Consider the following 26754-nt stretch of genomic DNA (forward strand, 5'->3'; position numbering starts at 1 on the left):
CCACCTTGGCCGACTTGGCCACCTTGGCCGACTTGGCAGACTTGGCCACCTTGGCAGACTTGGCCACCTTGGCAGACTTGGCCACCTTGGCAGACTTGGCCACCTTTACAACAGGCTTGTCCGACTTAGCTGCCGACCGCCTTGCGAATTTGATGATGAGCGATCGACGCACAGAGCGACGGACAGACCGCTTCGATTTCGGAGTCGTCTGTGGACTCTTATCCGGCGGTTCAAAAGAGGGTAACGGCGGAAAAATCGCCGGTAAGAGACATATTGAATAATCTCGAATTGGAAGCTTGTCATATGACTCACGCCGCATGGGTCTTATAGATTTTGTTTTTTTCTTAGGCTCAGATAGTTTTTTCTCCTCAGCAGGAGGCTGCTCACGTTTACTGACCTCCTCGTCTTCCGAACTATTTTTGGTTTCTACGGACAGTTTACTTGGTAGTATTGCTTTGGTTTCGACGACAAAATCAAAATCCTCCTTGTTCGGCGATGCCTTCGCAGACGCTTTTTTCTTTTTTTCTTTATTCGGCTTTCCTCCTGGCTTTTCCCCTGGGGCGCCGCCTCTTCGAAATCACGCGTACAGAATTGGTTATTACAAAGTTAAAGATGTATCTTTTTTTTTTTTTTCTGAAAGTTGTCAACCCAATCAATGTACAAGTGCACAACTAAGATTGCAAGCTACGAATAGTTCACTTAAATTTAACTAAGCTCGTTTTCTATTTCGTTCAATTTTAATTGATCGACTTTTAATCGAACAAGTTGAAATCACTGAGTGGAATATCCGACTACTATCCGGATATGAAGGCATCAATGCCACATTACAATTATGTAGATGCGTGTGAGATCAGGCATCGCGGAACGTGCGAATTGTTGAGGTTGCAGGCGTGCTTCGTGTTTTCGATGTTTCTTCCTGCCGAGCCCATTTCCCCTGCACACAATACGCAATCGAACGTTCCCGCTCTTTCTGATAAGGGAAGCGTGCACCGATACTTATTACTAAGCATGTTTGTAAATAGCCAATTTTGTGTCATCTCCCTAAATTTCAGTTACCCCCACTATTGGTACTTGTGAAATACTTACGACAGATTTTTAACGTTATGATTCATGCGTGACACCGTTAGTCTAGTTCGCGTTTCAAACTATTGTCGGCATTACGAGTCGTTTAGTTATACGGGCTGATTATAATTGTCATTTCGAGCGACAAATCATCTGCCATGGACAGCTAGTAATATATTACTTAGGTAAAATTACCGTGATTCCATACTTTCCGTAATCAAGTGTCGATGCTTAAAACTACAGCCAAATTAAAAAATCACCATATTTATTGTTTTGAATTAGCGATTTTTTTAACTGTTATTATAAAAACAAATAGGGATATGTTACTAGCCTATAACTCATAAAATGGCGCAGCATTTTCCTTTTTTACTACCGCGCCGAGTTCCGTTTTCTTGCTCTGCGATTAGAAATGCTTCCGCTCCCATTGTGTTCGCAGCGCCTTTTTTTGCAGTATTTGTTATGTCGCCCTTCTTGAATCGTTCTCTTGGCTCCTCCGATGCTGGCGCATTGTCGTTTGATGCGGGTTCCTTAGCGGCTGGCAATGCAGGTGGCAGTGACACAGTGCATTTAGCTGGAGCCGCTTTCTCCTTAATCTCTTTCTTATTCGGTCTTTTTGTTTTTTCATCGGCCTTTGAGCCAACTCTTCCTCGAGGCCTGGCGGGTGCATCAACCTCGTCCGGATCTGAAGCATTGGATTCTGTTGATCCCGACGTATTCCGGGGTGTAAAAATAAAATCCTGGCCAGTTGTATTTTCTGGCCCCGAAAGGTCACTCAAGGATACGCCCACTGAGTTCGACTTATCCTGTGCCGGTGGCGGCATCGAAGCTTAAGTAGTTAAGTACAATGGTCGCGTTCTGACGCGCACACAAAGAACATCTAACAGCTTCGCCGAAATTTCATCTCAGCGCCCACGAAACCAATAGCCCCTACCGGGCCAAAACCGCGTCGTAAGGAGTCACTTTTTTGTTGCTACGAATGCTGCTAGCTTCACTTACAAGCAGATACGATACGTACCATGCTTTCTTATTAGGTCAACTTCCAAGATAACTAAATCAATTGAGATAAAAGAGTTTACTTCGGGGGCTGAGGGGGGTGGTTGGGTGCCAATAATCGTACTACATCGTATGCAAAATTTCGTTGTTACAAATTACTAAATGGTAGGTACACCAGCACGATAAGGTAGAATCACTTGCTCGGTGCTCACAAGCGATTCAGAGTTACTGGCTGATGTAACATTGAAACGACTTTGAAGCCGTTGGTAAGGTATGGATTTGAAATGGATGTGGTTAACGCAGCAGAATCCGCAGTTATAATTAATGTCACAAAATAAAATTCGCGTCTACAGACCTTCCGATAAACTTCATGATCGCTGCTGTTGACAGATAAACGTACACCAGAAGCCAGTCTCCTACCGTGTATGATTTCGCTTGATATGCGGTAACCAATAAGGCTCTTCGACTGGCACGGATCTGCAAACTTTCACGAACTTTCATTAGTCAATGAATTAACTTTAAAAATGAAAAAAAAAATCGTAAAGCTGGTAACGAGACAGCTAAACTCTCCCTTGCCCAATCCAGCCTTAATCATCATGCTTGAGCGTAGCGGGACCAATGATTTCGTGAGTATAGACTCTATGCCAACAGTTGGAAACCAGCAGTGAATCAATGGTACAAGCCTTTTTGTGCGTTATGCAAATTTTACATTAGACTTACATTTTCTAACCTAGTGGTCATTTGATGAGCTGTAAGCCATGAGGCGAATCCCAGCCGTTGAGGACATCGGGTCAAAAGTCGCTTACTGAAGACGGTGACAAGGGCTCGTAATTAGTCACAAACTAGCAAATAGTTGACCTGAGCCTGGTGTGTCATTCACGATATGCACATAGTCGATGCAAATAACAATATTAGGCCAGTTAGCCTTGTCCGGTTTCGCCGTGTCAAGGACAAGAGCTTGATACTAACACATCGTTGTTAAGACGTCGATTGTTTATAGCATTAAAAATCTAAAGGATTCTGCGAATGCATTGACTTTCCAAGGCGATCGGCGCACCAGAGGCGCCCCGTTGATCTGGTCTCATTTGGCCTGCAGTATCTGTAACAGAGATTCTTTGTGCACTTTTCAGACAATAGCAAGCAGCCATTTGCATTGAAAACAGTTCACTTACTGACTAATTACAAAATACACTTACCTATTTTACTGCAGTTCCGTCTGGAGGAAACTTAGTGTAGCAGTTCCCGCGATTCGAATGCCTGCACATCGTTCGCCCGCTACTTTACTCTGCCAGAAAGCAGTGGTTTTCGGCAGATTTCATAATGACTACGTCCACAGTATTTTACATAGTACCCCCTATCGGATTTTAGCCAGGCGGAGTGGCGTCACTTTCTCGCGCACAGAGTTATCAGCATGTCTCTATTATCCATGGGACATAGCCTTGGTGGAACGTTTCGTCACGAATTGTGAATCCGAGCTCGATCTAAGCGCCGATGTTGGCGCTTCGTATTGGATCCGCCTCGTTGGAATACTGGAAATAAATTGGAATATTACGCTTATCTATAACATTACCATTGCCGTTGCGATGACCCCTCCATGTAGTATGTATGGTAACAATAGATCATTGAACTCTAGATAAAAGTCAACTAGCGATCTTAATATGATATAAATCACAGCATCACTTCAAGAAAAAACAAGTTTCCTTTGATAAGCCTCTTCAGTTCAAATAAATTAGGTCTTAAACCGTTTTTCAGGTAACGAAAAAGTGTCTATTAGGCAGGTTTCAATCAAACGAAGCTTGATTGCAGTTTAGTACTGGCATTATATTCGAATCGGTTTCCCCTCACCACAAGCAGGCCACCCTTACCTTAAAAGGCTTACTGTCACTAAGAGATTTCAGTCCAGGCAACTAAATCTTAACTAGATAGTTAGTTAATAGTTAATTTATAGCCGGCGGCTTAATCCCTATCACATAGCAGATAATTATCCAATTCTCATGTATAGAACCTCGTCGGAAACATAAGATACTCAGCGAACTCAAAACCAATCATGTACACCGTTCCTCGGAGCCTATTGGAGTATACTCTGGTACATTAACATTACTGTGTAGCTAAACTGTTGCATCCATTAATCAACTGCCAATTAAGAATGAATTTAATAATAATAATATGTATTCTGTCTTCAGCAAATGAAAAATGTAGCTTTAAAGGTTGTCTGTATAAAAAAATTTCCACCCCTTTGCTAGAACACCTTCCACGCCTGTTGTCTTTTCCATCGGGTGCTGGTAGAATAAGTGTAAAATGCTGAATGGAATAAGAAAGCCTATTCTGAATAGTGATTAACGCTTTCCACAATATTCCTCACACTGTAATTTGTTTGTTAGGCCAAACGCTCGTTAGGTTTCTTAAGTGTAAAACTTAAACAAAATACGATGAGGGCCTATATTAAATATTTTTTTAGAGTTTTTTTAGTTAGACGAATACTTATGTTGTGGTATATTTAGTTTGACAAAAACAAAATTTTCATTTTATTCCAGAAGAAAATAAAGCAGTATACGTTTTGCTGTTGGTTTTTAGTATTTAAACTAAGCCATTAGAATTTTTAGGGTTAGATTAGAATGTTTTCCTAATAGGCCATTTAGTACTTTTAGGAAAGATATACCAATCATCAGTGTCTTCAGGAATTTGAGATGCATACAAGGTCACCCAAACAACGGCAGAATGGACAAAACATGTTCCTTCCTCTGCGTATCCTATAGGTGTGGCAGTTTCACATTACCAAGCAGTTAATAGCGCTTTTAACTAGTCCATCAACCGTCTAAATGTGAACCATTAGACTGCCATTTTGCCGACACTTCTGCTCGAGACCTTTAGAACGACGCTGAACTAAATTACCAGAAAAAAACGGATGTACCGCTTACACAAGTAAAGGTCCAGAAGTCCCGGATGCGATAACCTGGCGTAGGCGTCTTATGGTCCTCACACAAACTTCAACGGTATCTAAAAATAAAAAAGTTGAAATTTTCCTTATACATAAACATATGATTTTGTCAATATAGGGACAATGTCACGATATAACCCTATGGATCCCTGTAAAATGTACAAGCACGATACACTTTCAAATGAAAATAACTCTTCTAGAAGCAAAATATCGTCAGTAACGAGAGGCTTTCTTTAGTGCAGCAAAACCGGCAAAAGCTGTCAAGGGTAACACTGCTACCCACACTGGTTGATACAAATAGTGAATCTTATAGCAGATTCAGATCAATAAATCACTACGAATTCTCACTGAAATCCCCGCTGTCTCTAACAGATGACTTCTTGATTCGGCTCTGTATTGTCCTCTATCTATAGGGTGAGGGTTTACTTCTCATCCATGTATTGCCATCTTAAACGGAAAACGCCAAAAAAGTTTAGCCCTAGGAGGTTTGAAGGTTTAGACCGGTAGTCCTATCGACAAAAGCCTTTCCCTATTTTATACAATTACGTATTTTATCGATGATCCCAGCGTTATCTCAGTGCCCTGGACTATAAACTATCATTAGACCCCATTTAATAAGCAATACTTTTAAAAATCTTGTATACAATATAGAAGCATAGTTTTTAGTGCAGGTACTTCTTTTAGCAGGATTCTAAAGTTTAGTCTTTAGCAATATCAATTAATTGTCAAAGCACGACACGTGTCGTACCTGTTCTCAAAACAATGTAATGATAGTCAAACGGTGATCGCCTGGGAAATGGGATAGATGGCTAGGGTCTCGGGGCCGAAGATAAATCTTGATTAGAAATAAATGTTTTTGAGTGTTATTTCGTATGATTTCGAAATATATAATCATTACCCGATTCCACACTGTATGTTTGAGAAATTCCCGAACCAACTTCAATTCGTAGGTATTTAACTTCTGCAGCCCAACTTAATGTCAGTTAGGGGGTGAAAGTATTCGCACTGATATAATGTTTTACCCTTTTAACAACGAAAATATTTCGTTTTTTTTTTTATCATACCTCGTACAAGTTAACCCACAGAAACTGCTCAGTTTATATATATAGCCGCGTAGGAAACTAACATACTGTCGAGTATAGTCGAAGATATCACTGGACCTACGGTAAATATCTGTATGCATTTGTTTCCTTCATGTGAAAGTTGCCACCTTGTGCTTCGTGGTAATAGTAGGTATTAGAACGCTATCGCTAGGGAAGTATTTTAAAGGACTACCGTGTAGGGCAAAGCATTACTGGAACGCAGGGTGCCAGGGCTGCTTACCACAGTATATGTAAACATTCGAGTTATTATGGTTTAGGGCTCGCATTTCTTGCGTTCATGGAGAGGCACAGATGATTCGAGATGCGGTACGGCAATTATTGTACTTTCATCTGTTCGGCGAAAATGACGTTGTGACCACAGATCATTTTAAAGTGGAATTTTGTACTTTTGTAACCATATAGCAGCGGGTTCTGATGACCAGATTCGTACACGAAAAGCATTTACGAAGAGGAATTGCTGAGCGGATCGAAAGGTGTCTGTGTCATCAAGAAGAATAGGAAATAAAGATCGGAAACGCAGCGGAAAGAGCAGGGCCATTTTAGGTCGCCTCACGAAGAGAATGTTACGTAATGATTTTTCGTCTGCGAGTGCAGAAAAACGCGGAATATGTACGCTTATAATAAAGACCCTATGACGTTATGTAGATTTTAGTAGTCTCGACCGAAGCATGGATGTTTCAAACGGGCTAAACAATTCCAGAGCTAGACTAATAAAGAATGGTTTATCAGATAATTGCATTTTGAGATTATGTCGAAACACTCAACACGCCTGCCTAAGGGTGTTCCAATAAAAGATTCCTGACGCAAGACCTGTGTAATCGAACATCCGAGCAAAGTAATAATGAAGGCTATACTTTCCATCTACGCACCGAAACTTAAGTTATGCATACCGGATTTAACACAGTAACTCAGACAAAAAATGCTGCAAGCTAGTTTCTGGGTGGTCACTCAGTGGTCGTACTACATGATAAGTCGTTGTGTCGTACGGCAGGGTATCCCTTTGAGCAGAGTTTATCACTAAAGTTGTTCATCTTGTTATGGCTAGAAATTGACCCGATTTGGGTGCGATCGAAAATGTGCGGCATAACATTAGAGTGGAGGTTAGGGCCAAACAGAAAATCATGGCCATCTCACAACTCAAGAATAGGGTACCCTCAAGAATGAGATCAGGACCCTTTTCTACATATATAGCCTTCTACATATATAACGTTACTCAATAAAATAAGGTTATAATATGTATATATTAGTTACGTTTACAAGTGAAAAGAAAATCTATGGCAAGCGAGTAACTATCGTTCATGCATATTTTAGGCAGCGAATGATATCAGATGATCGCTGACATAGGCATTCGCTTTCTGTGTCCAAGGATGAGTCTGACTGGAAGGAAAACGAGGACCACGATCCTAATGGGGTCGTTCAGGCTATTGCCTTATCAGCACACCTGATATCGATTCGAAGGTTAATGCCAGACATGAGTTACTTAATGGTAACCGGATAGTTAGGCAAAGCTTTGTATAGTTACAATAGTGGTAATAATAATAATAATGGTCATCTATTGGGATTGGGTGTTGGCTGATATAATACATTTCTAATGAAACCATTATTAATCCTTGCTAACCTCAAAGATTTTTTAGGGTTTTTTTTTTTTTTTTTTTTTTTACTACACTAGTACGTACCAGTACGATATTTGGCATTTGATACTGGATAGTTCGGTCGGGATAGCCATATTATACAGAGGCTAAGAATTGCATGCATCCGTCTATGTAAACTGGACCACTTGAGACGGCAAACACATTTGCTTAACTAGAATTTCATCTCAATATGCTTTGTATGGTCGTTATGGTAAGATGCTATCTTGTTACGATGATTTTTTTTGATGCAGTGCTGCTCAGACGGAATTTATTGTTAAGATCCGTAGGTGCCTGTCCTGAACGAGTAGGACATCTCCTATTTATCCCCTTCAGATAGTGATCAAGCTTGTTAACTCACGTCAAAGTATCCGAATGTTTAGAATCAGTGAACTAAGTTTCCTCCACCAGGCGACATTTTCTAACAATTATTTAATCTTAAATTACTGTCAAATTCAAAACGTTGCGATATACTCATTTGAGATACCCTGTCAATATCAGTTACGGAAACTATGTGTCATGCCGTCGAATGGCCTATTCTATCCTAAGCTTTTTTTGTCCGGCTTTCGGAGAATAGCTTCACAGTGGGCTTTTCTGTGTCAAAGTGGCCGTTGCAATGCAAAGTTATTGGAACGATACAAACGCTTCTATTTAGACATTTTACACACACAATTGTATGAACGACGCATTCTGGCTGTTACAATATGCGCGTACCCAAGGTAAACATGGACTTAATAAGTGATAAGGCCAGGAGCTTGACGGTGAGCGAAACTCATGGTATGCTCTCGTTGTAGTATTAGATATTTGATGTCGAATATGACCATATATTTTGATGAGTGTAGCAAAATAATACCACTCTGCAAACAGGTACTAACCTAAGCCAGTGCTTCTTCAATTCAGTTTGGAGCGGAAAAAATCCAAGAAACTATATTAACCCGTTTGGCCGAAAAGCCGTAGCCATCATCGCAGCATCATTGTGATGTTTTTGTGAAATTGTGAAATTATTGTTGTAATATGAATCTGTATAAATAAGTCGATGGAGCATAAATTATAATTTCGTCTGCTATGGGCATCCAGTTGTGAAACGATTTCCAAGACACATTAGGCCAATTATCCTACTTTATGAGTCCAATTTGTAATAACAGGTAACAAGGCGATACCGGTAACGGTGGTGCGGACCATGTACCTAAATTACGTCAGTCATTTAGAGGGTTTTTTGGAATCTCACCATACTACACCATCGAGTTGATGGATGACCATTAGCATAAATGTTGAATGCAGACTACCGTTCGGTAGTAGACGGTATTTCCAATATGTTGGTCGGAAAGATCTCACTGCAAATTTACGAGCCATTTGTCAGGGTATAATCGTTTCGTAAGCACGTGCAACTTATGCTTTACTTGCAAAAACCAATGAACGAGTTACAAGGCTAGAAGAGCTGTGCCGACTTTTATGAATACTTCGACTAACTGAAGCAAAGGTTTCTGTTAAGGCCTCAATCAGTCATATTAATAGGCACCTTCAACACTTGATGGGGCATTTATTTAAAAAGAAAACAGCCGTCTTTATTGTCACCGTTACTACTCTATTACTAGTGACGGTTAGTTTGAAAAATATGTAAAATTTAAAGAATATAATCCTAGCTAGATCTTCAATTTTGAGAATTTTAAAATAGCTGGTTAAGCTGAAATAATAGGCAAACATAGCTCATACGCTACGTCGAAGAAAAACTAACGTACGTCAGCGTTATGGGTCATTACATGTAGAGTACGGCCAAGCAAAAAGAGACGAGAGACGTAATACGTCAGTCTTCCCAATATCCCATTCAAAATTTTCGTTCTAACAAATCTGCATAGTGAATGATCTAAGGTTCATTAACTAAAGGAGGAATCGACATTTAATTATAGAAGCTACTGATACATTGACAGAATAATTAATTCCATTTAAAATTGTATAATGCAAGACGTTTAGATTTAGCTATAACTGCTTGTTTATGTTAAGTTGTTTCATACGCGTAAGTAACGCGCCACTATAGTCATGCCAACTTTTACCTCTCAAGTTTTTCGTCCAATACCACCAAACAGGTGGCTTCTGCCAGCACAAAATGAAATGTGTCTATACCCGGGTTTGAACCTAGACCACAACGAATCCTAGGATTAACAACCTGGGCGAGATAGTGAGTTCGAGCTCGAAACTCAGCTTAGAAAACATCGAACATTTGGATCGTGTTTTTTTTTTAAAGTTTAGTTATAATCGGTAGTAACCGGAAGAACGGTATTATTACTAGAAAGAAGCACCTATTTTCAATGGCATTCTTCTGCTTCAAGCAGACATCAATGTAGGATCAACACAGATAAGCTGATCCCGGGCTTTATTTCACCTATCTCCCAACGGTCTAAAGCTACCCGTTTACAGATACGACAGACTACCATATAAACAAGACGAGATCCTGGCTGAACACTTGTGTACCCTTATGGTATGTTACTTATAGTGTATATCAGGCTTACTTTTTCAAACTCTAATGCTGCGTCTTCACTTACCATTATCAGATTACATAGACAACTATTGTTTATTATATATATATATATATATATATGTATATATATATATATATATATAATTGCATAAATGGACAAAACAAGATTCAAATATAAAGAGCTTACATTACTCAGACTCATATATAAACGTATTCGCTAATGATCTATTTCTCCACGTTTACATGACTTCTTACAACTAGATAACTTGAATATCATTGAAAGTAATGGTACAACATCCAAACAGTGGCAACCCTTGCTACGGACTTTGACATAATATTTTTCAATTTAGTTTTATTATATGCAACAGAAGCGTTCTATATCGTGTCCTATAATACCTTGTGCGACTCCTTCCGTTTGCAGAACCTTGGCCTGTTTGGTAAGTCTGTGTGACGCTGGCAAACGCCGTTGACTTCTTCAGGCAAGCTGCTCTAAACAAGAGTATTTAGTTTGTGGTTGCTCCTCTCATCGTCCATAGGATTGAACGTGTGTGTGACTTCATTATCTTTTGGGTCAGCTTGCAATGCTTCATTTTAATGTTAAAGGCGCTCGCGGAGCAGCCGTCACCGAGCGTCCTCGCATACCAGTGTGACAGCGACTTAGAAGAAAGGAACACAAGCCTACAAAATCAAGAATCTAACACTGCACTACAAGAGGCCGTGCCGATATGATTAGAAAGTACTGTGTTATTACGTTCTATTAGTGAACGCTGTTCCTTTGAACAGCATCTAGTCGGCCATTATATAACGGGATATTTTATAATAATTCGGTTTAATGCGATATGCATCAACAAAATGGCTGCTTTGATGTTTAGTCTAAAGCACCGTATATCTCGTTTTGTGGATCCAACATTGTCAATGTAGCTGCATTGAAGTTTGGCGGGCGACAAGGCAGGATCATAAATACTTGTAAACTTACTAATGCACTAAAACGGTAGTTACATGAATTCAAAGGAACCCAATACTGCCTTCTGGTGGAGCCCAACTAGATGATACCCTAATGCTGTATGCGCACATACATGCGGGGCGCGCTATATTTCTGACTGCAGGCCGTTCCTCGCTGTTTAATTAATTTTATTATTAAAATGAAATGTGGTAAAAAATATATACAAAATATAATCCAAATAGAGCATACCAAAAATACCACATTATATCATTTGAATTAGTTAAAATAATCAGCTGTAACCGTATCTCCGAAGCTTAGAAAGTTAAGAACTTGATTTCGTAGCGGACCTTGACAATCGACCAAGATTGCGATGCAATTTCAATCCCCCTTCCTATAATCCTTTCATCAAACGCTTTTTCGTAATAATATGGATGCGCAAATGGACTTAAACTCGAAAACAGAGCTAACCACATTTTCTTCTATACATGCGTCATCTACCATTTCTCTCAATGGATAGATGCAACACTGATACTGCCCCTTCGTTATAAAGCGGCTGTTATAATGCTTCAGTTAACTTGGGCGTCCTCCATCGTATAGCATAAACCTATAGGTCTATTTCATTTGTTTTTGCTCTCTGCCGTTGCGCTTGACATGATGTACCCGCACCGTGATTACCATCATAAGCACCACATCGTTACCGCTATCGTCCAGCTAAGCAAATCGATTCGTATGATGACCGGCGAGCGCCTTTGAGCGCCGCTTCAACGAGAGAATAAACTCCGAGGACGGCGACAGACACTTATCGACTCAGCTTCGACCTCGTATGGCCGTCGGCACACTAGAGTTGACCCGCGTACCTCAGAAGGTTTCCAGAAGGAAACACCTGGGATGACTAGTCTAGTTCTAGTGCAAATTAAGGCTTTCAGAATTTATAGCTCGTGGTAAATTTTATGGCTCTGGCGTCGATTTTTCGAGTGTGTCAATGAAAAACGTCAACATACAGCTCGAGACTGTACGTACTTCTTGCGCACACCGCCATTGTGGACTTCCTCGTAATTTCCTTTTGTATCGAGGCCAAAGACGCTCCAGCGTACACGATCGAATGGCTATTTAGTATTTGCGCTCTGCCTGTCTACGGATTGCCTTAATGAAAAGCGATTATTGTTGTATGGGCTCTTGGGATTTCGCTTCCACTAGCTCAGGCCCTGTAGGGTGGACACTGTACATGTGGCTACATACGAGGTGTACATGCATCTACGCAACGTTACGCAATAAGGTAACGACGTTCACTGCATGTAACAGTTGCTTTCACAAACAAGGCGTTCAAAAGGTAGTGTACTCTTAACGAATAGCAACTACTACTGCGAAGATGATTTCGGTGTATTTTTAATGTTCAGGTTACAATTTGTATTCTAAGTTATAAGAAAAGAAAAAACATCGTCACAGGCCGTTTTCACAAACGACATTACTGTTGGTTGAAATCTTGAAGGCCCAACGGTACTACTGAAGTAGTTTTAGTTGTTGAAAAAAAACACCTCCTATTTTAACACTTTTCTAATTCTTTTTTTATGGTGAACATTATCCGCTAATAGGTGTATATATAGAGAACAAATAAAAAAAAGTACATTTAAGATTTTAGATAAACTAAACTTTTTGGTAGTCACATCGGGGTCCGTCACTCTTTGGGGACATCATAAAAGTCTAAATAAATAAAAAAAAAAGATTACCACTTAGAGGTGGGACGTAAAGCCTGGAAGAATTAATATTAAATGTACGCATTTTCGCGCGACACATGTATGACACTGACAACAAAACAAACTGTTGTTGAGGACGTTGGTCTAGTCTAACATTTTCCATTATTTAGGATAGACTTTATGAGTAAAGCCTATCCTAACTTAGGCTATACATGTACATTGTGCAGCGGTTTTGGCAGTCTACGACAGATGTCATCCAAATCCTGGCGCTCGATTTTAACGTATCGAGACACCATTTTACCAGCTCTGTGAACCCATTGGATCAAGATGAAGCTGTAATTTAGATTGACTAGAACACCCAGGTCGTAACACACTTGAAGCGTGGAAATGGTCTTTCCAGTAATTATATAGATGTAGTTACCATTAGAAATAATGGTCGCATATGTGCGCACAGAAATCAACGTCCCTTGATTTAAACAGACACAGGACATGAATGGGTGCGCAGGCTGGAGCTTACTATGTCCTACGTTAGAAGCATCAGCAAATACATATTCTAATCTTGGACTAAACAGTATCGACTTTGTAGGAGACCCCATTGGGCGTTACCGCTGCGAGGTCTTGTACGAAGACGTACGGGCTCTTCTGCGTTCTGGATAGGCTAGTGCAGAAAAGGCTCTCGAGTCACATCCTCGAAAACGACGGTTCAATAAATCAATCAATCAATGCAGCTGAGTGTATTTGTATGTCCCTAACCCGCGAAACTTTTGAATTAGAAAGGTATACTCAACTTGGTCAAGGATGTGGGAAAAATCGCACGAGATACACCGAAAAGTTGTACGACGATTTAGAAATGTATGGCAGTCTTAAGTCATTATTAATAATTGGGTACACACAGGAATCTAAGTTGACCTTTGTTATACAAATCGTGGAATTAGATAAATTTACAATAGGTATTTCTAGAGAGACAGACGGCGCCATTTTTCGTGACGGACTAATTATTTTCTACTTCATTCCAACTTCATTTATTAATTGCTAAGGTTATATATAGAAGAGCAATTGAGCCAACACAGAATTTTTGGATTAATAACACAAAGGTCTAGTGATGTGCAAAACATTTTTTTTATGAATACCGCCCGGACTGAAGCAGCCAGCCGCAAAGTAGCTACCGCTGGCGCGTGATTTTTTCCAGTCCTGGATGCGCGGATATAGTGGTGCCACCGGAGTCATGTATACACGTCATAATAACTCTCAAAGCTCTTCATTGCATATCGGTCAGAAGTATTACCATCAGTGAAGTCTAGTTGAGATTTCTCTCAAAAAAAAAAGCTCCTCTCAACGCCTTTTGAAGTTCGGCAGCGTTCCCCTCGTTCGGCTCTGTGACAAAGGATTGCGCTAACTTGTATAATAACGGAATAACTTTTGCTATAGAGTAAGTGTGTTATAAAAAAGCACGTTGAAGAGTTGATAAAAGTGTTCTCGTAGTTCCTGTTAAGAAAATTTAAGCTGGCCTGAGATGGTTTCGGAAGCATGCTGACAAACGCAGGGAAAATACTGCTAATTCGATAGCTACCACGAACAAGAACATCGTAGATCTTGACTTGCTTGTTAAAACAAATGTCCGCGTTAATAAAGGGCTAAACAACTTATCCGGCCGTTTGGTTCACTGCTGGCAGTAGTTATTTCGTGAGGGTGAAGTTTACAAAAATGGCTTCTCTAATCGAACCCTCTAGGATCCCTATAATCTTTCAATCTACGTAAAAAAAATTGCCGCCGCTAACAGGAACGAGGAGTTAGTCATAGCTTGTTAAACTAGATAGCTTAGGCGGCAGCCAAAGCGGCAACTTTCAGATTTAAAATTTTATAATTTTACTTCCGGTTCTTCAGCTTTCCGATCTACCGGTCACTTTTTCATTAATAAATAGGTGGGCTTCTGCAAATGGTGTCCAGTTAGGTGTTAGGTCTAATGAAGAGAGATCAAGTGCCGATTCAGGGCAGACCGGTGTCGGCGTTAGGCCCGGGTAGTGTGTACAAAGTCTTGGCTATGCTGGAATATTACGGCAACCGAGTTGGGTACGAAAATGCTGATGGTTCAATTTTGAGACCTGTGGAGTGTGGTTCAGCGTTGATATCCTCCGCGCAGACAGATGATGAGGATCATCGGCAGAGTAGTAGAGGTAAAGTTTCACCTTGAAATTCCGACGGTGACGATGAGAGAAGAGCTTTATGTTTAGCCTTTTGCTATGCGTAGTTCACCGCTAACGAACATACGTCCCGTTACTTTGAGCGCCTAGTATTCCAACCAATTAGAAATAGATGCCGTCGTAGTTGAGGCCCTCAAATGATTCAATAAAGAACAGGAGATCGTATATCTATTTTAGGAGAACAGACAATACGATAGATTTTAAACGTAGAGCAACATATGGTTTTATGTTTTTCTTTACGAAGACATTGTTGCAAATGTGTTGCTTCTTACGATGCCGGAAACGAATTTTTCTATATCAGATTCACTGTGGCAACGGCTGAACTGACACATCGTATTCAAGCGTGTATTGCAGTTTCGCTTCGCTATCATTCGTATATCTACGAGAAACGACTTAATAAACTAACGTTTAGTCATAACAGCATAATTATATAATTAAGATAACTTGTTCTAGAATGCGGTATCTTGTATCAGACGAGTATCTTTGGCCCGAATAACAGTGTCGTTACTAAAATTAATTGCGCATCAGTCGTTGGCGCCTCATTGTGCTTATTCAGATCATCAGAAATAATCAGCAATCTGGCAAGGCTGGGCAGACATCATTCTGTAGACAATTAATTTGTCTGCCGCTAAAGAAACCGGGAGACCATAGTGATACCTTTCGACATTAGCGATTTCCTTCTGCTTGCAAAGCGATAACAACATGATCAACCGCTGCGTAAGACGGAGTTTTGATATGAGACCTTCCAGTGCAGAATCACAGAGCTGGCAAAAGAGCCTATCCATTTTTCAAAGCTGCCTCGACTGATGGAGCTGAAATCGGCGCGTACACCGCCGGTAGCCAAACGCGCCGGAGCTGAATACGAGATCATGTCAATAACGCCAACTTCACTCTGAATTGTCGTGACATAACCTCGGACTAAAAAGCCATCCCATAAATGTTACAAGCGGCAATGAGAACTCGCCGGAGGAGAACACGACTGCGATGGATAGTCACGCTTGTCACGCACCCAGTATTAATGGGTCTGCTAAATTAGCTGTCTGTAATCTACATCGGAACGCAGGATGGAGAGAAAGAAGTTCCGAGTACTTTTAGGAAACAGTCAATGAAGTATTATTTCTAGTTTACTAACGAGTCTCACGGGTCCTTTTGTATTGCTCCGGGAAACCTCGGTTGGCATATGTTGGCCGTGGCGCTCAAGGACAACACTGAGCGCGACCGGATGTTACGCAGGTGGGACATCCATGAAAATATCAAGACAACAGGAGTCTACCGAGCCCAAATGTTGAGACCCACTAAGGGGGTCTGTGTCAAGCTGCAGCATGGTTAAAACCTACAGGTGGCAGTCGCAATCGGGTCTGTGGAACCGATAAGGCTAATCCACGTTAGCATGTGAGCTGAGAGTATCGCACAAAAGTACAAGAGCAAATTTATTGCGTCCAGCATCCACAACCAATAAAAAAACCTAGCGCTAAAATGCTCAAAGCTAGACGACATGTTGTCAGCATTGAATTGGACAAACACAATTATCTATTCTTTATATATCAATACCGAACTGTGAGAAATTGCTTTTTTGAATATGACTATTAATAACAATAATATGAGTATAAGACAGCAATATCTAATGTTAAGTTTTTATTATTATGTTGCTGAGATTACCATCTCATTATTCCTTTACAATTATTTTTTTACATAAATCCAACGCAATTGTAGATAAAGCTTCTCGATTATAAAATATTTGCACTGTATGATCTGCTCTTCACAAAACCCGACAAGAGAAGCTGAGTAAAGTTGATTTACACGAACACGGCGGTCATCGTACGGGCGCCCCAATGTGCGTCTACCTCTGTTATCTTTCAAATATGTCAGTATCTCGGCTACGCAATAGAGAACCATTAGTAGTAGTGAAACGCTCAAACAGACTCAATCGTTAGAGAAACAGGAGTTTAGATCTCTTACATGTCTTTAGCTTTTACAGCGACAGCTGCGTATATGCGAATTCTTAATGAGGATGTAGGACTCTGGATAACAAATATGGGTCCGGTGGCGAAACTAAACATTGGATAAAGTTCATACGCCCAAAATAACAAACAACTTATGCATACCAAAAATAAAAGAACCAAGAAATTTATCGTTCAAAAACTGCTTTCGTTGGTTTATCACATATTTCTGAAGAAAACTGTTCCTATGTGTAATAATTACATGTCAGTAATCACGTGTTGAAAGGCATAGAATACAGACACAGACCCTAGCTTTTACTTTAGCATTGAGTCGCCTTATAATCTTGACTTTCACAAACGCTAAAAAAAACTCTGACTACTTTCGTCCTTTCTTATCGAAATAGGAAAAATACCGATTTTTTCTTTTTTATAGGACACCGACCTTAAAAACGAATCTAGAATATTAGCATAACTGCAGCAACGCCGATTTTGAAATAATGAAAAGGTCGAACGAAACTCCGTAGTCATACCTTGGCGAACTTATGCATTATTTTTGTAGGCCACTGATCTCAGGCCTTAATAAATTTCTGAATAGAAATTAAAACTAGTAAATCTACTCGGTCGCATCACGCGAGAGATCAATTATTGCATATCCTCTGGCGACCAATCCTAATTTATATTTTGTGCAGTATATTATTCCAATAATACGATAAAGTATCAGGTAACCTGAAAAGAACGGTATTGAGTAAGGGTGTATCTGGTCATATATTTAATTATTTTACGGGGTCTTTATATATTTTGATTCTTACTAAGCTAGCAAGGCAATTTTTATTGTTGCCGCCTATTCCTTACCAATTTTTCTTAACCGTGCCTTGACAAAACCAGTACCTTCGGAATCCAAACAAGATAGCGCTACTGCTAATAGTAATTACGGCTTGCAATCTTTTCAAGATTCGAAATTTCGTTGTGTCTTGTTTGTTTAAAGCAGACGAATTTTATTGAGGATGTCGAGACAAAAATGACCGCTTTGGCAGTCAAGCAATTAAATACCTAGATATATAGAAATAACTTTAGTCATCTGCAAATAATGTAAATATACAATTGTGTAAATATTTGATAAAGATGGCGGCCTTTAAACAACGTTACTTTTGTACGTACTACAAAGCGGATCGAATGTTACATATGTATGTCCAATCCTTTATCTTTACATAGTGTCCGATACAGCTTTTTCAAGCTTTACGCCACCTCATCTATTGCAGTCTTACAGCTTCTATCTAGCCGATACGCAAAACACTTCTTCATTACTCATACACATTATATTATACGATTGACGCGAAGCCGGTTCTTGGGCTAAGCTATTATTTCCTTCTATAAAGGGAAGGAAGTACCATAGAATGAAGTCATGCGTAAGCTTTTATAGTAGAAGCTTTTATAGAAACAGGATCATTAGAAGCAGAACCTTAATTCGCCTAATTTACTGGTAGGTGTAATAGGCTGCGCGGGTACATGGCGTTACGTGTAGCGGCTTATTTAAGTCGGCGTGTCTATGATGAGAACTGGAGATCGTCTTCGATCCGATGTGGTGGATCATGGTGACGAGATTATGCATCGCGTTTCTGATCCACTTGAGCGGAATGGAAGTATCGGAGCGGTGATGTATTGTAAAAACGATTTTAAAGCCAGCATTATCACAACGGTTAGCTTTGCTTTCAGTGATGGAATGGCTGAAAGCTTCCGTATCTGGACTTGACTATTACGTTGGTAGCGTAAGCAGGCGAGAAGAAATGACGTTGAAATGAAGAAAAAACACATAATAGCATATGTTCCTTCTCCTTATTACGGCAGCGGTCCTAAAGGTAGCGACACGCAGAGTTAATGCTGCACAGTGCGAAAAAGCAGTTGCAAAAAGGGGTTGTTTAAGCTTAAGTAGTTTAAGCAGTTGGCGTTGGGGCACGGTTTAGAAGACAATGCTAATTGAGATTTGTTAGTTGAATCTTAAATTCGCGACATTTAGCGCTTTGACTATGGGAGAACTTCTATGGTGAGAAAGCGCTCCTTATAAATCGCTCCGTCGTTTGAAGACACTCTCATGTCAGGCTATACTACTGAGACACTACATTTCAGTACCTGTCAATCCGTTTTTATCCTTACCGGTCGGATTTTAGCAAGCACTTTCTTTTTCCATACATTTATCTACGCATAGATGACACACATCCTTTACTCGACTTTGGTAGGTTTACAACAGGTTTAGCCATGTGAGCCTTACGCACGCCGGTACATATGACAATGAATAAATCAAAGCTAAATGTGTTTTGATTTGAAACAGCAACAAAAAACAGGCCGGCTGGACGTTTGTGCAACATCTTCGCCAGTGTACCGCAGTGAGTTGGGCTATTATCTCGAGCTAGGTAAATGTTAATGTCGATATTCTTGAATAAGAATTATATTTAAAAATAAAAAATCTTCGAAAAAAAATATGTAAAATAAAAAACGATGAAGGGCATAATAAAAGCCAATCAGAAAGAAACGGAAAAGTATAAAATATAGTAATGTAGCAATTTCAATACGTAAGTCTTGAGTGTAGTTACTTAAATATACTAGATTCTATTTTTATAGTTTTCCGATGCTTTGCGGCATCATGTTTGTTTTGAATCAGCATTTTGCTAAATCAAGTTTTTAGAGGGTCTTTCTTTGTTTTTGTTTTTATTCATCTTAAAATTTGATAAGTTGTCATAATATTACGTACATCCGTCGTTTTCAGAATGTCGAAATGGATTGAATTTTTTGAAAAATTAAAAATTTCAAGATAAATTTTAAGAAATCGTACAAAAAAATAGCAACTAACATGTAGTGACAAAAAGGCTTGTTAGAGCGATGTATATCGAGGCGCCTATTTGTCCTCGTGTTATTCTATTTATGTTCGTACGAACCTTATCGGTTTTATTTACTCGTATGGAACATAGCTATTAAATCTGTTTGAAGACTTATCTATTAGTACGGATAAAATTGCGGTTAAAAGTAACAAAGTGCGTTTTACAAGTTAATGTAAGGATCACAATTGTTAGCTTCTAACATTACCTTGTTAATGTACCTGCTCGCCTTCTTTATTAAACCCCCGAACCATGGTTAGTCGTTGAAAACCATAGAATACCAGCTAATTTTAATATAGATGCGATTGGCACACTTGCTGCATGAACGCCCCCCGATGAAATATACTTTGGAGTAGAATTGAACTGCTGAGATGATCAATAGATTTGGTCAGTTGAATACGGTAAAGCCGTCCGTAGGTGATACCCGTCTGCCTGTTATAGTTAGACGCATCTGCCTTGGGTTCGAATCTTGGAGTCGGCACGTTTATTTAGTGAGTTTTAGCGTGTGTCGCTAACCCGATTGTCAACTCAGAATGTTTAAGCTAAAAGTTCGTCTTTGCGTTTGAAGACATGTCTGTATAGGAAGGCAATGTGGGTCTATTCGCAGGAAACTAATGCTGTGCCTGATCAGCTGGAACACTTTAGGACAACAGTACACCATTCGATGCACATATGATAATCAGTAATAGGACAATTCTTTTTTTACATGTCATTGCTAATGTTTTGCTTTGTTATATCTATAAATGAAATACATTTTATAGTTAAGTTATTAAACGATGCCCATATGAGTCAACATACGTGTCCACTTATACCACCATAAAGATGTTAAAGTCAGTATGCGACAGCAATTCAATAAGCTTGTGTCCAAGGAGAGTACTAGCTAAATATAGAAAACGTCAATGATGAAAAAGTCATATGTATAGGTGCATTCGCCAGGCTTACAATCAAGGCCTTCGATAATAAAAAAAGCGGCGCCGATTGTCAGCGATGCTTTGAGGTGGCTGGCAAAAAAAAAACTATCTGAATGTGACAGCACGTACTGTTATTGTTACGGATCGTATAGAGTGGTCGACCATATAAAGCCTTCTGGTGACCAATATGTGTTACTAAACCTAAAACTAGTGATGTTGACCTTCTATTTTGTACAGCATATTTTGAAAGTCGCGTTCTTTTTTTTTTTTTTTTTTTTTTTTTTTTTTTATAGGATTCGGTGCATTTGCGAATAGGTACATACATAGGGTTAACATTGACATTTCTCAAGCACGTCGTCAACGGGCTAATCAGGATGATGAAGCAAAATGTCGGCCAGTGCCATTTACGAAATCTGGCCTGTAAAAAGTATTAGTATTGTCTTTAAAAATATAGCTTTACTAGTGCAGGTATCAAAATACAAAAGGTTTTTATCGAATATTGATATGTCAGTGCAACCGGCCAATGTGAGAGAGTTCATTGAAGACGGTCACCATATATATTCTGTATTACACATTACTTAGAAATATTATTAAGTGTATTACTCAGAAAATTGTTGTTTCTATTAGTAACTGCGCATCTTGGACAGCACCTCATCTAGGTAACGAAGGGAATGTAAAAATTAAGGGGAAATGAAGAGGATGTGTAAATTAAAAGTAAGTTCAACTCTAACGAATCGTCTTGCCAAATGTGGCGTCCGGAAGTTCTTTCAATGAGCGATTGAAGTATGAGTACCAAAATTTAACCGCGACTGCCATAAGTTTTCTTCGTATCCGTGATGCGGCAGTGGTAGCGTCCTTGTCTAGTAGATTCAGCGACACGGTGGGACGGTCTAGGCTCAGAATCAAGCGTCGATGCAGCTAGAAGCGGCCAGCCGCTGGAAGCAATGCCTGACGGTAATACTGGACGTAAAAGGAAGTATGCTTTAATAAAAAACAAAACTGAATTTGTTACCGTGACCCACTGTGGTTGCATACGAACCCGTTCGAAGGACAAATTAGTACTACGGTAACAAATAAATTTTCCTATCAAAAAGGATTACGTTGCAGCAGTCAACAATACGGGTATTGATTTGTATGCACAAATGTAAGCGTGCTATCCAAACGTATAACATACGAATATTTAGTCATAACATTCATGTAAGAAAAACAATTATATATATATATATATATATATATATATATATTGAAAAATTGTTACCCACTAATTGTCACATAGCTCTCTAACACGATCGTTATGTCCCTGCTCATGGGCTTCTTTGCGAATCTAACGTGCTACATTTTTCCTTTATTATCTTTTTAAAACAAGAACAAGATGCATTCTATTGTTCAAATCAAGACTGAATCGATACATAGATAAATTTGAAAAAATTAATAAAAATTAAATTTTTTTTCTAAAATTAGTTGCAGTAGGGTTCGATAACGTCACTTACGTTGTGATGTATTGGTCGTTGCATTGAGCTATATTTTTAGTTAATTTGTATCAGGTATTGGTGATTGCAGACGCGCAATTCGTTTGTAGCAAAAATTAGCTTTATAAATATGGACAAAACGAGAAACAATTCGTCATCTGAGAGTAAATGATATAATACCAAATCTGTTCCATAACAACATTGATTTACCCCCTGTAGGCACAACTGAGCATGTTTGCAACATACCTATGATGGTGTTTTTGGCGGAGATTGTTTGTCTGTTCGGCTCTGTAGCATTTGACACCAAGGACCATCGAAGGCCGTGTTACTTGGCAAACAAGCAAAAAATAAACAATGCCAGACCACACAAAGAGCTGGTATGTCAAGATGTTAATACGTAAGGATACCTAATACCATAACCATGCCATACGTCAAGGTCTGTTGTGCAAAATGGCGCATACAGGGTCTAATTTACCCGTGCACGATCCGATTCCTTTCAAACTACCCGCCGCATCGTCCCTACTTTGTTCTTCTTTCGTTCATTTCAAGAAACTTACAGAGCTCGCGATACATAGCTCGATTCATTCGAGACGAGCCAGCACTGTCGTGATCAAACAACCGATAGGCTGCTTATGGCCAACGTAATTTCGGTGTAATATAGAGGCTGGATCTGGCAGCTGGTTAAGAGACGGTGACGTATTGACTGCCCAGTTTGGCAGGCCTCGACCAAATGTTGCATACTACCAACGACCAAGGAGTACATTAGTAACACTTTTGATACGTCTAACCCAGTTTGTTACCTTCAGGCTTAGTAAAAAATCGTTTCGCATCTAGACAACGTATAGATGGAAAAGTCCAGAAAAAGCAAAAAGCTGCTGATTATCAACGTCTTATATGATGCTCCGGAGCGCGTCTTCGATACTTGATGCTTACAAAGAACCCATCTTCTATCACTGTTCCAGCGTTCGCTGTAAATCCCGTTTAGAGGAAGGCGGGTTCATGTGGATGTTGCAACAACAGTCTGACGCTTCTAATATTCGCGAGAATTGTTCAACTTGTGTCGAAAGGACATTTACTGTCACGACCCAAACTGGGTACTCATTTGAGTAAGCGGTAAATATGGGTCGGAAAACTGTTAAAGGCAGGCGGAGGTTCGTGCTTCGAAGGCTTAAAGTTGTAGAAATATACAGACATTAAATACATCGGTTAATATCGAGTGCAGCTGTTCTACATGTTGATAGGGTTGGCGTTTCTGGCATGAGTATTACAAAACAGACACGCGTGTAGCTCATGTTTTGTTTGTCTATATATATTCTAAACCACTACGCTATAAATGGTAGAATAGTTATGATGGATAATGAAGGACGCCAATAGCGGAGACCAAACTATAGGTGTAATGCTCTTACGAGCAACCAATAGAGAATAGAAGTAAGCTCGTGTGTTTCCAATAGTAAACGAGATGCTAATTACATACTATACAAATAACAACTCGGACCGTAGTTTTCGATACTTAATTTCTAGAGAGATGCCCACATATGAATGTCTTAATGGAAGGCATGCTGAAAGGCATAGAGCATTTGTAACAAAACTATAAAGTGGTTCATATGTCTTTTGAAGGGTATTTTTCGCCCATTTCATAGTTCAAGATCAATCACGGTACACCATTTACGCGGTGTGGGTTTCTAGGCGCTGTTATCGTTTCATACGTGAACCCAGGGCTGATTGAATAATTGCAGCTTAAGTTCATTCTTTCTTTATTACTATGCTAGTTTTTTTTTTTCTTTAGCTCGCTGATTGATAAAGGTGAACACTTATTGGACCCTTGCGTTGAAATTCAACAAACCGAATATTAGCATTGAATGATTCACTATGCCGCCTGAAAACTCACGCGCATACAAGCTAAAGAGTAATCGCTTTAGGAAAAGCGCATGAACGTCTGTTTAAGTCGTATCCCCAAATAGATATCGGTCCGGATCTATGTCAAAACATACTCTTCGAAGAATAGCCGCTTCGCTATGATACCTTAAGAATCAGCCGAAGGTGAATAGCAAAAGCTACTATTTTAAATTACTATCATTAACGGGAACTGGTTTTCGATAGACACCGCCCTCGATTCTGTGATCCGCCATCCTTTTTTGACAAACTTTGTCAAGGCTCACTGTCGATAATACGCGGGTGACATTTATGTTTGTCGTATTCTGTTTGATTCGTACTACTTTATCTATAGCGACCGATCGCTGATAAAACTAGCGAAGCTAGAAATAGCATTCAATACGTTTTTGCGATTTGTTTTCTCTGATAAAAGCTTCATACCATCAGCAAGCCGAATTTTTGAGTAAGTCGATGTGCCCGTCGACCTATTATTGCAGGCAGATCATGGGCAAAATCATTTTCATCAGTGAGTTTCACCGTCGCTAGCAAGAGCAAGTGCCTATGAGGTAAGTTTGACAGTATCTGTTGAGCTCTCACACTTCACTTTCACTGTGAAACTTTCAAGTGAGGGCCCATCCCTGTGAGCACAAAGGTAACAGTCAAACAGATAGTCAGATGACTCCAAGCGCTCAGCTGCGAACCATTTTGTTTTGTTCGGAGGGGAATGCATTCAGGCGGACTTATTCCCATAGGTATTGGACCTGCGAAATAGGAGCATGTCGTATCTTACCACCGGCTCCCCTGAACAGGGAAAAACCTTTAAAACACTAAGTGAGTTGGGTATCTACTCCTATATGATTAGAACACGTTGACACAATGCAATGCCCAGGGCGAATCCAGCATATGACAGCTAACTCGCCAACGGTTCTGATACGTTAGATTTACGAATGCTGCCTTTTTCCATTTGAGCGCGTGGATGGCTTAGATCTGACAACTCAGATCAGAGGAAAATGAACCAGGATATTTCGTGTTCCACTGCTAACGTTCACATCAGCCTGAAATGTAAAGAAGGAACTCTTGCAACAAGGAAAGGAGGTGGTGTCCTTCTCAAGTAACAGCACCATGTACAAAGCTACTGTTTCATAGAATAGCCATCTACAGAATAAAGGTGAAATCCAAATTTGATGTACCTAACCCAGTTTCTCTCACAAAAAAGGGCTGATCCTATTCAGCTGACGGTTTTGTTACCTAGCCTGTGATGAGGCCACATACGGACATAAAGAGGCAATGTGCAAAGAGTGGTTAATACCTGCACAACATCTATAATCAGCCAAATCAGCTAGAGCCAGTTGAATAATCTCTAAGGGGAGGTTCTTGGTTTTGAAATAGTGACATGATTGTGTGGGAAAGTTTTCATAGACATTCAAATGGAAACCTATTTTCTGTCGCCCAAATATTACGGGTTGCCTATTGTAGGTTTGGTGGCCTTATGTTTAATTTCTCTCAGGACTGAGACCAATGAGAGTCACTGCTTGTCTCATGACCGACATCTATTTAAATTTATTCCATTATTGGGTTGATGCTGTTGTTGACGATGTTCAAAGTTGATTACGTGTCAAGGTAACGCATTCATCGGCATGTTGTGTCTCCTGAAATCACTCAAACTGTGACCAGAAAAATGGGTCAAGATCTTTGTATCATTTAGTATAGTACTGGGCTGTATCGAAACACAGTAGCAAGTATATACGGCCCGATGCGAATGCTTTCATATCTGATCGACAGCATAAGCAAAATCACTTTACCAAAATAGTGGCATATCGGCTAGACATCGCAAGGCCTCAAACATCGCCTTGAGGCTCGCGAAGCGTGAATCTTGCATACCATGAAATGCAGCAAAAAAAATATGGATGATCCTGTGGCATTCTCCGGACCGTCTTCTTTAGTCCTTTTTCAATTGTTCGACTGCAATGAGCGAATGCGGCGGACTTTAAGATTGAGTAACTTTCGAACTGTGCTTAAGGCGTATTCCAGCTATTGCTATTCTTTACAGACTTGTTCCAGCGCCCTGGGACAATGGTGGCAGATGCCGCTGATGTCGATTGCAAGTACTGCCATCCCAATATATTCGACACTGCCAGCGGACTCGATTGCTTTCCAAGACGACGTCACTCTTTCGCCTGATCCTCCTTCGGCCGGCGATAATAACTGAACCATACCTTGTCTATGGCGACCGTTTACTCGAGTCGATCTTTTGTTAATGGAAGTTTCGCTAATTACACGTGAAATACACGGCACGTATTTCCAATTGGTCCAGAATTAAGTTATCGAGAAGTTATTTTTTGCTCAGTTTCTGCATTTTTAGCTTTTGAGTTCTAATTCTATAACACGTCACATTTGAAATGCTAGTTTTGGCCGATAGAGCCCTTACGCTCCGCCTTCTTAAAAAGAGTCCTCGGTTGTGGCAATGCATTTTCATCCTTCGAAGCTCGACGCCTGGTTGTTTCCTCGCTATCATCAGCACTTCTGTTCTTAAAACGTTCACATTATATACATACTAATTTACGACTTGGTTTCCTTATGTTTTTACAATTTTTAAATCGATTATCACAAATTAAACAAAATTTTATTAGTGAGCATTAATTTTTTGAGACAAA

The 26754-nt window shown here is 39.8% G+C and overlaps 1 protein-coding gene and 1 long non-coding RNA gene across 2 annotated transcripts in view; both read right to left on the reverse strand.

Annotated features, from left to right (window-relative positions):
• Positions 1-1310: 1310 nt before the first annotated feature.
• Positions 1311-3338, reverse strand: LOC147752509 (uncharacterized). Its single transcript, XM_086971391.1, has 3 exons — positions 3252-3338; positions 2776-3154; positions 1311-2539 (listed from the first exon to the last, which is right to left on the reverse strand). Exon 3 carries the CDS (start codon positions 1881-1883, stop codon positions 1401-1403), a length of 483 nt encoding a protein of 160 aa, XP_086827517.1. The 5' UTR covers positions 1884-2539; positions 2776-3154; positions 3252-3338; the 3' UTR covers positions 1311-1400.
• A 137-nt stretch (positions 3339-3475) lies between these two features.
• Positions 3476-26754, reverse strand: part of LOC111267653 (uncharacterized) — a 72044-nt gene continuing 48765 nt past the window's right edge. The window contains exons 4-5 of the long non-coding RNA XR_002684764.2: positions 4974-5052; positions 3476-3584 (exon numbers count right to left, since the gene is read on the reverse strand). This is a non-coding gene — a long non-coding RNA (uncharacterized LOC111267653). The remainder of the gene's footprint in view (positions 3585-4973; positions 5053-26754) is intronic.

This window comes from Varroa jacobsoni, unplaced genomic scaffold, assembly GCF_002532875.2.
Source record: "Varroa jacobsoni isolate VJ856 unplaced genomic scaffold, vjacob_1.0 scaffold_1206, whole genome shotgun sequence".
NCBI classification, from domain to species: domain Eukaryota; kingdom Metazoa; phylum Arthropoda; class Arachnida; order Mesostigmata; family Varroidae; genus Varroa; species Varroa jacobsoni.

What these genes read in the sequence shown, in the direction of transcription:
- LOC147752509 (XM_086971391.1), bottom strand. Translation starts at nt 1,883, where the DNA reads ATGCCGCCACCGGCACAGGATAAGTCGAACTCAGTGGGCGTATCCTTG.